Here is a 17,465-nt window from a genome sequence, read left to right as displayed (position 1 = left end):
TGTGCTACTAAAACAGCTTAAAGCTTAAGTAGAGCACTTAAGCAAATCTCTCTGCAAACTCTGAAACATGTGTTCAAGGCACTGATAGTTGCAAAGTGATGTTCACATTGCTTGTATTACCTTTTTATCTTGTGAATCCAAAATATTATCCAGCCATTTGTATAAATAGCCATCAGATGAAAGCCCAACGTTGTCCGCAACAGGGCCACAACACAGGACAGCAGACATAGCCTTTGGAAAGCAATTGAAAAACACATTTTAGTAACTCAGAAAACAGAAATTGCTCTTACTCAGTCCATTAAAACATCAGATAACTAAATTCTAACCTATTAAAAGAGAAAGACCAAAGGTAATAAAAAATGTTTAACATTTTATTCAAGAAATTATTAAATAATATTTTTCTCATCTTTTAAATACAAGAAAGGGTAAATACTAAAATGCTGACATATTGAAGAGTTAATACACCATTAACCAGTTTCATTGCTAATGTACATTTAGATGAAAGCCTTTAACTTAAGCAAAAGAGAACTAAAGTCAGGAAGTGAACATTCAGTAGTAATTGTAAGCAATTTCAATAGCAAGTGCAATAGTTACAGAATGGGAAAAGCTGAACTGACATAAATACACATGCAAGCCGAAGGAATAAAAAGGTGCTAAAACTTGGATGTGAAAACCACATCTAAATGCCCAAATGTTAAATCAGGTTGGCATAACAATCTATTTCCAAAATTCAAAAGTGTTAAAGTACCTTTAATGCACAGTATTGGTGTCTGTTTATTCGCATGTTTCTATCACTGTATCTGTCCAGAGGAGTAAACATGATACTAAAAGGACCTGCCCAATGACTGAACAGCATAAATAGACTGTGGCGTAGACTCTGCTGTGGAAAGACACTTCTTCTCTGGTGTACTGTAACAAAAGCCCACAGTTATACACACTCCTCCTGTAATTCTTTAAGATAAAGCATGTAATACAAACAGACCCACACTATGAATATAAAAGGAAAATCTATGTAAAGATCCACTACTATTTTAACACCATAATGGCCTGGATGTAGGTTTACTGTTGTCCTGTTTAATGCCAGTAGTGTACAAGAATAAGCTATTTATTAGTACACAGAACTCAAATACACAGACAATCAACAAGACTTTGCCAAACAGTACCAAAAACCTCTTAAAACTCATTCTGCTAAAGTTATGCTCAAAACTGATGTCACAAATTATTTTAATAAAAGTATTCTAAAGGTTCAGGTAAGAAGTGCCCTTCTGTTTAGTCAGGTTTCTTTTTTTTTTAATATACTGCATATTAAATACAGTCATCACTAGTTACATTTTTACGTACCTGGAACATTTTGTATGATATTTGCCACTAAGGCACTAAAATGGCATCGGATATCTTTCAATGTATCAGAATCCTTTTCATTTTCTGCTTCTAGGAGTTGTCTCGTTAGATCAACATACTCAAGTAAAGTGTTGTTGAGGGAATGTGTTTCATTATCAAGGCCACCACTTGCACTGAACAAATAAAATAAATTTAGAAAATCAAAGAGCACAGTAATTACATATAACATTTGAAAATTATCCTTGTTTTATCTTTAAAAAACCCTACACCCTCATCACTGCAAATACTTAATTCAAAGTCATTTCTTCATCCATCTTCTACTTCAGCAATAAAATAAAATGCTCCAGTGAAAGCAAGCTAAGAATCAAACCTCATTATTTGAAGTCACTTATCCTTCCACAGAACTAGTTCTTATACTGGGAACAAGTGTTAAAAATATTCATTAAAATCCTCAAACACAAAGTCCCTTCCCCCTGCCGTAGTGAGAATCTTAAAAGATAAGGGAAAGAATGGTTTTAATAGTTGGACTCTAAAATATCAGCATGCTGATAGACATTTCAGCAATGCTTCTGAGGCAACATTCTGAAATCCACTTGAAGACTGAGAATTTCACACTGGTTATATTGTTAAGTCTGACAAATACAAGTCTAAGTATCATTACTGAACAGAGTGGGAGGAGGGGGCTAACCATCTCCTAGTCTACTTGCTCTTAACACAATTCCACATGCATAGGAAAAAATTTCCTAGGGACTTTTGTAAAACATGCCAAAATTACTTCTTTCAAAGTGTTCCTACACAAGCAGGGTAAACTGAGGAAAAAAAATCTTGATAACCAAGTTAACATTCCCCTCCTTCAAAAGTCCAACATTAATGAGCAATAGCCTTCTCTGTATAGGATGTGCTGACTAGTACCAGCGCTCCAAGTAAGGCAGAAGTTCCTGAATTATCACAGAATAGTTACGATTTGCACAACTGGTACAATGCTTGAGCACACACAAACAAAAGGGACCATGACATACTGCCTGTTCGAAGTATGGGGAAAAGTAACATTTTAAATAAGACATAGAACACAGTGGGAGTAAGAGGGATTAGAAAGTCACAAAATTCTGAGTTTTATAAACCCACGTCTATTTATTTAGTGGTATACTGAAACTCACTGATTAGTTTTGCTTGTTATACTGAGTCATAAGTCTATCAGTGACAATTCACAGACATCCACAACTTCTCATGCGTGCTGCCCCTACCTGTGACTAATGACACCAGCATCTGCCAACAGTTCAAATATTCGTACTAGTTGTACTCGTAAAATATCTCGACGCCTGCGCCGTTTCATGTTCTATCCATCAGAGGAAACACAAAATTAAATGGAGCAGAGGAAAAACTAAGTAGAAAACCAGAGTAGAATATAAAAGCATTATTATATCTGTACTACAACTAGCATTTGTTATCAGAAGTGCCAATCTTTTAAGGTAAGTTACCAAAATTGCTAGCAAGTTTAATAAACCAGACAGTGAACAAACGTTTTCCCTGTTGCAGCTCTGAGATATACCAGGTTTGCTATTACATGTATTATCCAGTCTCTTGTCACCAAATGCAATATATAAAACAATGAAGTGCAAAAGGCAGTCTTCCCACATATTTTGAGGGAGGTGATTCTGTCTCTCTGCTCCACTCTCATGAGACCCCTCCTGAAGCAGTGCCTTCTAGGGTCCACAAGCACAGGAAGGACATAGGCATATTGGAGTGGGTCCAGAGGAGGGCTGCAAAAATTATCAGAGGGCTGGGAGCACCTTTCTTGTGAGGAGAAGCTGTGAGAGCTAGGGCTGTTCAGCCTGGAGAAGAGAAGGGTCCAGGGAGACCTCATTGTGACCTTTCAATGCTTAAAAGGGGCTTGTAAGAGTGATGGGGACAAATGTTTTAGCAGGGCCTGTTGTGATACAACAAGGGGCAATGGTTTTAAACTAAAAGTGGGTAGATTTAGACTAGATATATAAAAGACACTTTTTATGATGAGGGTGGTGAAACTCTGGAACAGGTTGCTCAGAGAGGTGATAGATGCCTCATCAGCAGAAACATTCAAGGTCAGATTCATGGGGCTCTGAGAAACCTGATGTAGCTGAAGATGTTCCTGCTCATTTCAGGGTGGGTGGACTAGGTGACATTTAAAAGTCCCTTACAACCCAAAATATTCTATGATTCTATGATTTGTATGCAAGCCTGGCACAACACACAACAGTACAGTAACATTTTGAAACAGAAGTGCTGTTCCTTTCTATCATTTTCATTAGAGCAGTCAGGTGAGTTTATAACGCTTTTCACTAAAAACCACCACCATCACCACCAAATCCCAACAAAGCTGGTGGACAGTAAAACTCGATTCTATGTCATAGCTACCACTAGTTGTGGGAATGTCACTGATGATATAACAAAGCAACAACTGTGTAAAACTATGATTAGGTTAAAGAAATTAAAAGAAGATGGAAAAGGTTACCGTATTTTTTCATAATTTGAAACACAATCTCTGATACAGGAATAACAGAGAGCTCAAACATGAAACTCCTCTAATGTAAACACTTCACAATCATTTAAAAAATGAATATTTCACCTTTTTATCTGTTATACTGACTATTTTTACATGCAAAAATTAAAGAAAATAACTAACACTTCCTCTGTGAAAAGACAGAACTGTACTGAGTATAATGGAAATTATTTAATTACCTCTGGCCTTCTTTCAAGTGCTTCCTTAATTATAGGATGTAATTCTTCTATTAGATCCCTGAATTAAAATAATTAAAAGGATAAAAACAAACATTAAATTAACATCTCAACTGAAAGATGTTTCTCAGGAACTAGTGTTACAACAGAAGTTAAAACACCCTCAGGTTTTCCTTCTTTACCTGTAGCTTTTAAAAGCAAAGTTTCCTAGAAAGATATTTTTCTAATTTGAGGCAGATTATTAAATTAATGTCTAAACAATTATTCCTAAATTTACATTCTCCAAGTATTATGGCTTATTTTTATCTATTTTGATTTTTTTCATATTAAGAGTTTAACAAAACCATATGGTACAAACAGATAGCATTAGGGGGAAAAAGATGCTGGCAGCTTATCATACAATGCCCTTTCAGCTGTTATAATGCATTTAGTTGTTAATATTGGTTCTTTAAGTCCGGTAACAACACACTGACAGAACTCAGACCAGTTTCTTTGAAAACTGAAACAGGTTTCAAGGAGATCAGTAGTATGGAAGTAAGGAGACAAAATACTAAGGTAAAAATACAACTGGTTTACTTTCATATTTGTTAACATAGTCACTACTACCTCCAGATTTGTTGGAGTGGACACATTCTTCTACTGCCTGTGGCACTAATTGAGATACATTAAAAGCATAAACCACTTCAAGTTTTCATGGTAAATTACTGAGTCCTCTGATACCTCATGCCAAGTTTCTCCTTCAGAGAATGAGTCCAGGTGATCAGAATGCTGCACAAATATTTGTGGTGTACTCATTTACAAGAAAGTTAAGCATGGTTAGATACTGTTATATATTTTCTTTCAAACACAGAAAATAACTTGGAAGAAACTTTTTTGTGCTAAACTATAGTAAAGGTTCAGCTTACAATGGTGATCAAGAGATTCCCTAGAAGAGTTCATATGATCAGTTATAAAAAACAAAAATACTATTCTAATAAATGTATGTGGATTGCACATATATATATATAAAATCTATAATGGAAAAAGTTCCTGAGAAAATATAACAAGTGGGGAGGAAAAGTGCCTAAAACCACAGAAGCTAAACACCAAATCAGTGCAGAGCAGCAATGGTGAGGAGTGGGCTACAACTAGCATCTGGTGTGAGTACATGAACTGGACTGAGGACAAGAGCTGGCCATAGAGGAAAAAAAAAAAAAAAAACACATTCTGAGTACAGAAATTATAAAACTGATGAGGATCAGATCTTTTCTTAAACTTGCTGGATGAGTTGTTTCTAATTCAGAAATCAAGGATTTCTGGTAAAATTATCATTGAAAGCATTGTCTAGACTTTACAGCTGGTAAACAGCTCTTCAGGATCATGGCACAAAGTCTTGCTTTACTCCTGGTAGCAAATAAAGTCAGATATTATATAAAATTATAAGATTATGAAGGGATATAAACCAGAATATGACAACTGAGAACCTGGCATTAATATCAATACTGACTTTTTATCTGTAATAATATGGGACACAAGTGACTGGAGAGAAGCATCGTCTTATTAAAAACCAACAGTAGTAGCAATTCCTAGATCCTTCTGCAGAAGGAAAGTTGCTTTCTGTGCATGGTACAACTTTATAATTCTCATAATAACTCTCATAATCTCAACTTTATAACTCTCATAATCTCTCTCAGCAGTAGAGATTGGCTGCTGTCAGAGACATCTGATGGACTTCCCAGAAGTTTTTCTTGCCCTCAGATGTTCTCTCTCTTCATTCATCCTCATAAAGAGCAATTGGAAATACCAATAAGAAGAGTTTATCAACTCCTACAAACTTGATTGTAATTAACATTTCAAATGTTATTAGTTCACACAATCTGTTCTTTCAGATAAGGGCAGCTTAAATACCAATAAACTGTTCATTCTCTCTAATAACTTCTTTTTCTTTATGCAGGCATGACCTCCACATAAAATTCTTACAATCTCTAACCATCTCTATCATGCCTCTAAATGCTTGAAAAGACAATGATAATCAGTTGTCACAGCTTTTTAAAAGTTTTAGAAGGGAAAAAAAAAAAGAAAACAAAAAGGAAAGAAAAAATGAGCTCCAATTCCCCATCTTTGTAACCAATTACAGAATTGGTTAGAATAGAATAAAATTAGAAATAGAAACAGATGAAACACAATAGTTACCTAAAAGCTCCTGGGTTGGTCCTGCCAAGTCCCAGAACAAGAGATTCTGTAATTTCCATGCTCTCAGAGCGCATCATTGGAACTATGTGCTTGAACAGGGAGGAAGGGGATGGAATGCCAATAATCTAAGAAGAAAACCAGAACAAAACACAATGAAATAGCTACCACAAGGTGGTGACATGAAAACATCTGCTGTAATTTCACAGTCTATTCACACTGGACCAGTGACTCAAAATTATAGAAGTGAAATTTATCTTTGACATGGAGAAGATTTCCTGAAATAGTAAAGTAGTATTTACTATTTCTTGCATTACTGAATTTTCCTAGTCAGATGACACTGAATTACACAATATGTTATACAGATGCTTTGCACATGAATGTATCTGCCTTCTTTGGGGAAGAAGTAGATTTCTGGTGTCTAGCTCCTTAGACTCCCGAGTGGCTCTCAAAGATAACAAAGCTTTCAGTCTATAGTTTCTGAGATTTAGGGAAAGTATCTTGGCAACAAACAAGAACAGGCTGCTTCTGCCAAAAATCTGCTGCATAGTAAACGAATTATCGTCACATCTTTTACAGGTTGTTCCTTTTACAGGAAGCCAAAAAGGAGAGGGACAAAAAGAAGCAAAGAAGAAGGAAAAAAACATAGTTTGCAGATGATATGAAGCAAGGCAGACAGAAAAGTATCTGCGATTGCGAAAATATAACTAAAATACAACATGCCTGAATAGGTCCCTGTTTCAGTTATTGAAGTGAGAGGCTATTTGCTCAGAACTACAGAAGTCTAATGACAGTTTTAAATAATTTTAACAGCAAACAAAGCATTTCCTTATTACTGCTAGGTAAGACTTTGGGTAAATGTCTTCATTATGCAACTGGATTTGCTTTAAAAACATACGTACCACAGATTGGGAAAAGCAAATCAAAACAGTATTCTAAACAAATGAAAAAAACCCATATCCTAAAAATATTTTCAGACAAATGATACCAGTTTCTAATCGCAATAGTTACTATAGAACACCTCTGGTGTTTCTATTTCCAATAAGATGTAGACTTATTTACAGTATTAAAAGAACCTACTCTTGAATCAATGCTATAACCACTGTCTGGGGTAGACGCCAGCGTCTCAGGAGGGGAACATCTCACAGAGCCTGTGGAAGTGGAGGAGTTTGAAGAAGATGCTGCACTGCAGCAAAGAATCAGGTAGTTTCTCCAGAGCCCAATATAGGAGTCACTGCTCGTAGTAGTATTTACTTTCTTTGCATTGATAGGGCTGCTATTAAAAAAGAAAGAGAAAAGCTCAGTAGAGTAAAAGAAGCTTACTACATTTTACTTTGGTTTTCTACTGAATTTATTCTTCAATTATGCATATGCCATGGCTTCCCAAATTGTTAACATAGTAAACTCTGAATAAGTTATTCAGAGCAGACTTGTACATCAATAATGCATGCTTTTATATTCAAATTTGCTGAACTATAATATGGCCACAGGCATTAATTAATTAACGTTAGCTGCAGATGATATTTTATGCAGATGAATCTGCTTTAAATTTTTGTTATATAAAGCTGAATTAAATCCACAGACAATATCAAGAATTTATGTTACCTCACTGAAACAATAGTGACACTACAATGATGATTAATGTTGAAATAATACTCAATATAATATACTGTATTTACTTTAGAAATAAACTTACTTGATATCCACTTGTGGAGACAGCAGCTGAAGTCTTGTATAAGCAAATGTCCAAGCATAGCTTACAGCTGTTGGGCAGTGTTTTGGAAGATTTTCCTGCTTCATGAAACTTGAGAGGCTTATAATCCATGGATCTTGGCCTTGAGTCACATGTGCAAATATCCAAATATGTGAGGGACTGACCACATCAAACTGGTGGCTGATTGGGGAGGAATTCCAGTCAGCCAGAGTTTGTAAATCTATTGAACTCGGACAGTACAGTAAAGTAGTCTGTGTGCATAGAAAAGACATTGAGGAAATATTTAATATCCATGTATTTTAAACAACAATATCTTTTGATATATATCTAATAAAGTATCAGTATCAAAAGCACACCTATAACAGAGAAAAACATAATTTATGGGGCTTTTTACAGAAGCTCAATGTGAATAGCTATAGAAACATGTTGTTTGTGAACAAACTGGTATTAGGAAATAGCAAATCCTAGAAAAAGACCCTTTCATGCATAATTATTTAATTATTCCAAAAGATTTGTACTCTAAAAGCCTTACTACTGAATTCCAATTTGTTTCCTAAAATCCTAAAATCAGAAGTTTCCTTGATACTTAGGAGTTAGCGATAAATACATAAGTATGGAATTCAGTTGTTATTCACTGACAGTTATAACAGCATTCATCATGGATAAAGGGCACATTGACTGTTATGACATTATATTACTGCAGAAAAAAGCAGTGCCCTTTGCTTTTAAGAAATTACAGTCTGTGAGCAAAATGAGAAAAAACAGAAAAAAACACAGCTCTGTTTATATGGTGGTGATAACAATACACTATCAGTCAGAAAGTTTACAATGGTGGAGTGAGTCAACCTCACAACATTCCTCAGATTTTTGCCTTTTTGTTTGTGGTGATAAATTGCTGATAAAATTAGCATGAACTTAGCGACACTATCATGTGAAATACATACTGTTTATTTGGGATAGCTTTACAGAATGACCTCATCTTACAAGCAACTTTACATAAAAAAGGTCCTACCTGATCAGCCCCAGTGAGATGTATGAAACTCTCCAGGATAGTAGCACTTAGTCTGTCCATTACATCTATAGCCAACTCATCATCACTCTACAAAACACAAAGCATACCAAGCTCAAAGAATGTCAAAATAAAAGCAGTTTCACCAGGCAGCCTAAGAATGGGTCATCAACTCTTACCTTTGAAATTTCTAGGAGTGTGAACAAGGCCCTTATTTCTCTGAGAACACTGACAGCTAATCGCCGGGTGGCAGGCCTCGTGCTGCAAAGGATGACCAAAGCAAAGCCTTCCACCACATGGAATACACTGGAATAAAGGGTCCTCTCCAGGGGAAGGGTATGGGCAGCCCCATTGGATACACCACGCTAAGAAAAACATCACAGAAGTTAAGCAAATGAAGGAAAAATAAACACAACTAAGATACAGTTCCATTATTGGCAATGGCAGATTTAATCATAAAATATTCAAATTTTTGGCTACTGGTCAAATTTTTCATTATGATAATGACATAATATTAGTCACTTCATTTTTTATTACCTCTCTAAATTTAGGCTAAACAAATACCACAAGGAGATTTTTATTTCACTTTCTCACAAGATGATGCAATGAGAGCAAAATTAAAAAACCTCACGCAATATTCTTTTGTAAAAGATGATAGTATTAAATTATTTGAACCCTTTCTACTGGCTAGTAAAAAATGGTGGGTTTAGTTCTACTGTTTAATAACTCCTACATATATCCAATTACACATGATGACCTACAATGTAAGCAAAATGTGGTCATGAATTAGTGTTTACATCATAATTTGAGACTAATTTTATTTTGATACAAAAAGTTAATTTAAAATAAGAGATCTAGAAGGCTTCAAGCACTGTAAGAAATTTAGCTGAATTTTTACTACTTAACAAAACCAGTAAAGCCCACTACTAAGTTTGTATGTAGATTCCAAGCATGTTTTAACATCAAAGGACCTTATATAGATATACCTGAGCATCTTGGGTTTTATTGTGCATTTGGGCTGCTTGTTTCCACTGATTTATGAGCTGCACTAACATTTTTACTGCATTATCAAGAAGCGTTGGGTGGATATCAGTCACTTCGCGCACAATAAAATAAACAAATCCTGAAAGAACATCTTCCCGCCAATCTGGAAAATCAAGCATTAATGCTTGGAGTGTATTGAAAGCCAAGGCACGAAGTTCTTCATCCATATGAATTGTCAGCCTGTTTAGAAAAAATATTGGTATCATCACCCTAGATAAGCATACTCTTAACCAGTCTTTATCATTTAAAGTCTGGTGTTTACTCTTCCTTCTTTACTGTACAATGTAGAACAGTTCCACAGAGATTCATTTTCTGCACTGAATAAAACTGAAACTGGCTAGTAATAGAAGGCACGTCTACTACAGCACAATAATGCAAGGTTTCACAAAACTTAATACAAATAAACTGTGTTCAAGAGAGACCATCAAATGTTTAACAAAGGCGCATCTTTGCATGCGTCTGAGCTCAGCAGACTAGCACCCTGAGATGTATAGGCTATTTTCATCAAATTAAAATTGAAAATAACACATTTGTTTTGCAGTAAAAGGACATTTACTTTGGATATGAGAAAAAATTCACAAAAAAATCCTTTGCACATATACTTAAAAATCTATCTAACCCTGCTATGACAGAAGACACCTATTCCAGTATTATATTATTACTAATAATTTCATGTATTTTAATATTATTTTAAACACTGAAGAAAGAGTGTTAGAAAAATCTTATTCTCTTAAGTTATTACTAACTTTTTATATATCTAACTTAACACATTATATGAAAATGGATTAATAATTTCAAAGCTATAGGCTGTCCTGTATTTCTGTGCCAGACTATTCTCACATTAAAAATTAAAAAAAAAAATCTTCTCAACTATTTATCAGTACTGATAAGGTACATGCAATTTAAACTGAGAAAAGAGATGGAAGAATATGGGTAGTGTTGGATCACAGATAAATGGAAAAACAAAGCAGGATTAGTAGAGGAAAATACTAAAGTTTCCCCCATGTGCCTATCTCAAATTTTGGTAATGTCAAACAAGAATGACTTTATGAAAATTTATAGTATTTGCAACAGGAAAAAAAAAAAAAAAGAAAGGAAAAGAAGTATAGCTGTAACAAAAAGAAAAACAAGTGCAAAAAAACAAAGCAAGAGAAATAAATTCTTACTTCTCAAAATACTCTCTCTAAAAATAAGTGCAAGGTCTGCAGGATGAATTTACTTCCTGCTACTGTAGCCAGTAAAACCTGACCAACTGCAGAAGGCTGGCAGGAGCAGCAAGGACAGAGTCTGCATGCAGTGACTCACGCTGAATAGTGAGGGCACTGACAGTCATGCACACGCAGCATTTGAAAAAGAACATCCACTAAGAGCAGAATCCCTTTTCTCTTACCTTGCAAGCAATTCAATGAGGTCAGTCCTACTCATGCCATCTGGAATCAGTCTTGGGATAGCAGCAATGCATGTTCTGAACAAATCTATCTTAGGTTTTCTCTCACCCCTACAAAAGCAGTTTATAACCAACAAAGAAACAGGAAAATCTACTTCAGTACACTGAAAATGTATTTTCAATTTCATGCCATAACTATGGAGGTAACAAACATTTTTATCAATAATTAATGAAACTAACATTCACTTGATAGTCCAGTAAAAAACCCACAACTGTAACACTTTAATGATTGCATCTGCAACATTAGAGAATAAAAATAATGTGATGCTACTGTGACAGTGACAATCCTGCAATTCAGTACATACGTAATCATGTCTTCTGGCTCTTTATTGGACATCTGCACACTAGTCATGCACATGGGCCTTCCAACTTCTTTGTCCAAATGCCTAAGAATGCTATCCAGTGCTTTTCTAACTTGAGGATAGTATATAGACATTCCTGAAAAGTCAAAGAGTTCCATCACCTTTCTTCATATTTTTATTAAAATATCTGCCACTTATTCAGCTTAGGACAAATTTCTTACTGCACAGATGACATGAAATACATACTTTAAATGTCAAAAGAAATGCATATATGTATATATGAAATATATATCTATACATATATAAATATGAGATATCATACAAAAAGTAGACACTTCCTTCAGAAAAAACAAAAGCAATGAAATAACCATTAGCCGCTTCTTCATTTTCTCAATTCCAAGCTTTTTAGTTCTAGTTTAAATTTGACATGTTGAAACAGTCCTTTGAAGATGACTACCTCATTCGCAGAAGATAAACAAGGCACAGAGATCACGATTGTCTTACTCCATTCAGATGTGAGACATCTGGGACATTTTAGAGTGACATCAAGGAAAAAAAAAAAACTTGCCATGCTATTTACCACACTCAATGCACTCAGGCTACTTTGTGCTTATTTTGCAGTAAGTGCAAAACACTTTAAGAAAAGACATGGGTCTAGTCTGAGACACCAGAGGGTCAATATTGTCTAGCAGCCCTCTCTAAGAATCAAAGTAATTCTTGCTAACAATTAAAATAAATATATAAATAAAGTTACACTAATGTACTGCTTGAGAAAAATTGGAAATATATACATACATATTGAAATGCCAAATTACAAAAGAATAAAACATACCTATAACTTTTGCTTCCTCATCAGTCAGTGTTTTATTAAGAAAAATTTTCTTCACACGTAGAGTATTTCCGGATGGAAGAACAACTCCTGTTGTTGGCATTGGTGGTTCACCATCTTTTTGCTGCAAGCTATCTGCTATGACAAGGAAGACTCTGAGGCCAATATTCATCCTCTTCAAGAACAAAAAAAGGAAAGAGAAAACAGAAAAAATTACAATATTGAAATAGCACAGAGACAAAATACAAATTGTATTTTTCCTCTCTTTTAAACAGACAGCAGGACAGACCTTATTTAAATGTTACATATTAGAGTAATGAAAGTAACAAGAATAGAGCTTAAGTTTTCTGTGCCGCTCCACACTCTGATTCAAGTGAACTGACTTGGCCCAGGCTAAGATACAGAATATTTTATAGTACTGAGCACTCAAGGACTTGATATGAACCTCTAGAGCAACACACTGAAGACAGACATTCCTAAGCATCCCATCTGTTAGACTGGGTCTTGAAGAGCTAGGTATGACCTTCCTGAAAAAATGCTTTACAGTTACGCTGTAACAAAAAAACCCATATTTCCTGAAATTGTTGTTGAAATGAGTCTTAACTGTAGAACTGCTGCTGGCTTGCTCACCTAAAATCAAACAGCAACAGTGCACAGCAACAATTACTTCTTTAGTGTTAGCAGAACACTCCTTCAGATCCTCAATAATCTGCTTTTATCCTGGCTCAAACAAAGTTAACCACTTCCCCCACAAAAATCCCCCAATGCCTTGTTCTCATGGTATGCAAGTAATGAGCTTTTATTACCTCTGGATTAATAGTGAAGGTTTTAGGTGATTTTCCAACACTAAGAAGATCAAATATTATTTCTTTCATTGCAAAATCCAAACGTTCCTATAAAGGAAAATAGATTTGTATGATCATCTCTTTTCCGTTAATATGAATAATTTCTTGACTTAGCACAGCTACTGGGTATCATGTCTTAAAAGTTAAAAAAAAAGTTCATAAAATATTTATTTTTTCCTCCTTATTCTTATGCTTTTTTTTTTTAAATCTAGTACAATTCAACATAGCTCATCCCCTGATATGGTTGAATCATTTCTCCTGAAAAAATTCCCAGACAATTAATCTCAGACCAAACATATTTCTACAAATAAGATGAGCTGTTATAGAAAAAGAAAATTGGGATAAAGAGAAGCCCTAAGGTGTAAAAAAATACTACAATATAAATACAAAAAATATAAACAGTGATGAGTTGTGTATCCTGCCTCATCCCTGTATGACCAAAAGCAAGTAGTTTTGGAAGCTGAAGCACAGACAAGCTGTTTCTAAGACAGGAAAAGATGTCTCTAATCTATAAGGTTAAAAATTAATGAGAGTTCATCTTGTGAGATTTTATATCACATTTTGATATTAGGACAAGAGAAGTACCTAAAATAATATAAATCATAATGCAATGCTGACTATACACTACTGCATTCATTGCATACTATTTCTGTCTATTGAGGCCACTGTCCAGGCTAAATATAAGTAGGTATTACTGTTCTAATGCTTTGTCCCTTATAAAAATATCATAATGGATTTAGTAATTATATTACAAACATATATAAATATATATATAAACACAGCCCCCAACAGTGCAATACAAATGTAAATACTAATCATCATAATGTTCGTACATAACAGTTTGTGAAGTTTAAAAAAAAAAAAATTGCTCCTACTAGAAAGAGTTCTTTCATTTGTTACACATATTTGGAGAAATTCTACTCAAGATATGAAACCACTAATTCAGTACAAATATTTCAAAAACAAACCTTGAACTTACATTTCTTCCAAATAATACTCATCCTACTATTCCAGCTCTACCTAGATGTATTCTTACCTGAGCAATGAACTGAATAATCTTCACAAATATATTCAGAGGTGTGTCTCGTGGGACCACGCTGCGCGATCCTTTTGGGAAAAGTGCTGATACAATGCTCATGAGACGGCTAGAAGTATTTAGAAACAAAAAGAAATAAAAAGATCTTTTAAAAATAGCTCCTTCTAACAGCACAGATGTTACAGTTCAAATCTGGAAGCGTGCGTGTGTGGGGATACTCTCAAATAATACAGAAGCCTACACAGGTAGGACCACGTACAGGAAGCACAGCCCCAGCTGTCACAGGCAATAGGATCATGGGTTCCTCTATGAACTGAAAAAGATCCTGTTTTAAACCAGTTACTAATAGTCAGGAGGCAAAATCTGAATTACTATTCCAAATTCTCATTATACATAATTATAAAGAAAACCTTTTCATTTCCAGTCCATACTTAGTGATGGACACTTCATACCCAATTTATTCTGTCACCACTAGTGCCTTTTAACTTTAATAAATTTCCTGCTCATCTCTCTGCCTTCTTCTATCCCCGCAAAGACAATTCTAGACTCTATTCCTTCTTTCCATCAATGTACTCAAGGGCATTTGGTTTTCTCTATTAAGACAAAATGTTTAGTCCCCTGCTTACTTGACTAAACCATCCCTGAGCTGGCTTCAAGCTCTCTTCTGATATCACTAGGTTGGAGTAAAATCTCCATCATTAGTAGTTTAAAATACTTTGCATAATGAACTTACCTTTGAGTTACAGTGTTGCTTTCACATTTAATTCTAATAACATAAACCCACAATAACCTATACAAAGATTCCAGTGCAACTCGGGACATTTTGGGATCTTTATTCTGTAAAATAAATTTAGAAATACAGTTATTGTTGCCTGAGAGACACTGATAGAATTCTATTATAATGTTTATTTACTTTTGAAAGTATTTTTTAACAATGAAAGTAGATGGGTTTAATACTGACTACAAGTTTTTAATATTTTTTCCTAAAAACAAGCCTGTATTGCATATTCCCTAATCTTAAATTTTTAACTAGTAACTCCAGCTCATTTTACACATCTCTAACTCAAAGGGCAGAGCAGTAACTAAAAAGCAGATATTCCTCTTGAGATGAACACACCAAGAGTATATTGCTTTCAACAACTTTTCTCAGAAAGCCATTGGTAACAAATACCTACTTCATAGCAAACCAATTTATAGTTTGTCTAAAACATTGGAGTAGCTGCTTTGGATCAGGCACAAGGTCTCATTCCATCACTCAGCCTGTGACAGCAGACAATAGCAGGTGCAGAAGAAAAGAATGCAGAACAGGGAAGGCACACAAAGATGCATCTCTGGCTGTGGCTTCAGACAATGCAGACACTTCCTGCAGGCTGTATTAGTGTTTGCCCACTTTCAATGAATTTTTATTGTAACAATTATGCTACTGTGTTTCTTGAATTAATATAAAATCTAGAAGCACAATTCAGTTTAAATTATGGACTGGATGCAAAATAACTTTTGTCTTAAAGCTGCTACTATGAGTTTAGCTTTGCTCCTCTGAGCTCTTAAATTGTGTAAAACAGTAAGTAATTAACATTCTTTGTAGAAGCTCCAGAAACCTCCTTTCCAAATAGGGATTCTTGGAGTACTTACAATCTAGAAGTGTTCAGCAAGATTCCTGGACTTGGCCATAAGTATAAACTTCTGAATATAATAAATGATTCCCAGTCATCAACTTTTTAAGCGTTATCCCAATTCAAACTAACAAAACCAACAAAAAAAGCAGAACCCCAAAACCACACCTTCCCCATTTCCAGTGAAGTCTCTCTGTTTCAAGACATATCTGTATGATGACTTGAACATAATTAATTTCATATTTTGTGCCACAAGCCAGTGAGTCAGAACAGCAGATGACTTTGTCCTTCCAGGACAAATGGAGTGCAAATTCACAAAGGGTGTAAGTGGAACTAAAACCATACTGTTCAAAAAGAGATGGTCTCACTCGTGGTTCTCTCCCTCACAACCTCAATGCTCCCTCTACATTAATTCTAGCAGTAAGAAAGTCCAACTTGTACCTATAAGCTGATCAAAATAACTTCATGTCCACGTCTGTGTAAAACACTATATACACAAAGGAGAGTAATTTTGGTGTTTTTAACACAGGTGGGTCCAGACTACTGGTTTTGGCAGCATCTTATTTTAAGAAAGGCTAAAAGCCTATCACAGAATCACAGAGGCAGAAGTGGTATTTCAAAGTAGGACAGACAAGTAACACACACGACTGACTACCAGAATATTAGAGGGAATAACTTAAACCAGTTTACATCAGTGATAATGCTGTTCTACCTTCCCTTAACACATCAATGTGTGCTGCCATCACCCCTGAATTAACACCTATAACTAAACAGTGGGTAAATTTAGGGAATCGATCTGGACAAAATCTATCCAGTAAGAAGTTACACCTGTCCCTGGTTAATATTCACACTGATAAATGTCTCACTATTCAGTTAATTTACCTGCAGTGCTACTGTGAGGAGGAAGAAAATGTAACTGTACCAGAGGTGAGACTGTGATGGCTTTGATTCTAATCAGCTTAAACACAAAAAACCCAGAATATTATTACTCCTTGTATTTAATTTACAGGCCAACAATTACTGATTGTCAAAGCAGGTTGGGGAATTCATGGTACAAGTGTTATCAAAGTCTATCTGAAATGCATCTGGAAATGAGTAATGCTTCAATTTTCTAATTTCTGATATTCTACAGGGGAGCTTAATTTACAGGTCCAGAAGTAAACAAAAAAAATACTGTTGGCTTTCAATCATGTAATAAAAAAATTGCAGAGGTAGCAGATAGTTTAATAATGTGTAAACAATGTTCCATCTGTTAGCAGGTGTATCATCCAATACAGCTACTTCTGAGTAGTCATTATAAAGTTTGCTTGTTATAAAGGAAGAAAAGGAGGCATTCACCTTTTAAAACGAGTTAAGAAATGAATTTTGCAGTACTTTTATTATTTTAAGCATTGAAAATTT

The 17,465-nt window shown here is 34.9% G+C and overlaps 1 protein-coding gene across 6 annotated transcripts in view; it reads right to left on the bottom strand.

The window, feature by feature from the left end:
* The window catches only part of FRYL (FRY like transcription coactivator), an 88,068-nt gene that overhangs the window by 54,278 nt on the left and 16,325 nt on the right, over window positions 1-17,465 (bottom strand). For 5 of the 6 annotated variants that reach the window (XM_068188370.1, XM_068188373.1, XM_068188371.1 and 2 more), the window contains 17 exons: window positions 15,185-15,288; window positions 14,452-14,560; window positions 13,377-13,463; window positions 12,574-12,745; window positions 11,745-11,877; window positions 11,383-11,490; window positions 9,935-10,172; window positions 9,128-9,313; window positions 8,952-9,038; window positions 7,922-8,190; window positions 7,306-7,501; window positions 6,229-6,353; window positions 4,060-4,117; window positions 2,586-2,677; window positions 1,342-1,514; window positions 749-909; window positions 121-231 (listed from right to left, as the gene is read on the bottom strand). In XM_068188370.1, coding sequence (XP_068044471.1) covers window positions 121-231; window positions 749-909; window positions 1,342-1,514; window positions 2,586-2,677; window positions 4,060-4,117; window positions 6,229-6,353; window positions 7,306-7,501; window positions 7,922-8,190; window positions 8,952-9,038; window positions 9,128-9,313; window positions 9,935-10,172; window positions 11,383-11,490; window positions 11,745-11,877; window positions 12,574-12,745; window positions 13,377-13,463; window positions 14,452-14,560; window positions 15,185-15,288 — 2,409 coding nt within the window. The remainder of the gene's footprint in view (window positions 1-120; window positions 232-748; window positions 910-1,341; window positions 1,515-2,585; window positions 2,678-4,059; window positions 4,118-6,228; window positions 6,354-7,305; window positions 7,502-7,921; window positions 8,191-8,951; window positions 9,039-9,127; window positions 9,314-9,934; window positions 10,173-11,382; window positions 11,491-11,744; window positions 11,878-12,573; window positions 12,746-13,376; window positions 13,464-14,451; window positions 14,561-15,184; window positions 15,289-17,465) is intronic. The other variant, XM_068188372.1, reaches the window with a different exon arrangement.

This window comes from Anomalospiza imberbis, chromosome 4 (assembly GCF_031753505.1).
Source record: "Anomalospiza imberbis isolate Cuckoo-Finch-1a 21T00152 chromosome 4, ASM3175350v1, whole genome shotgun sequence".
Taxonomy (NCBI): Eukaryota; Metazoa; Chordata; class Aves; order Passeriformes; family Viduidae; genus Anomalospiza; species Anomalospiza imberbis.
Note: the sequence above shows the minus strand (reverse complement) of the source record. Positions and strands in the feature narration are given on the sequence as shown.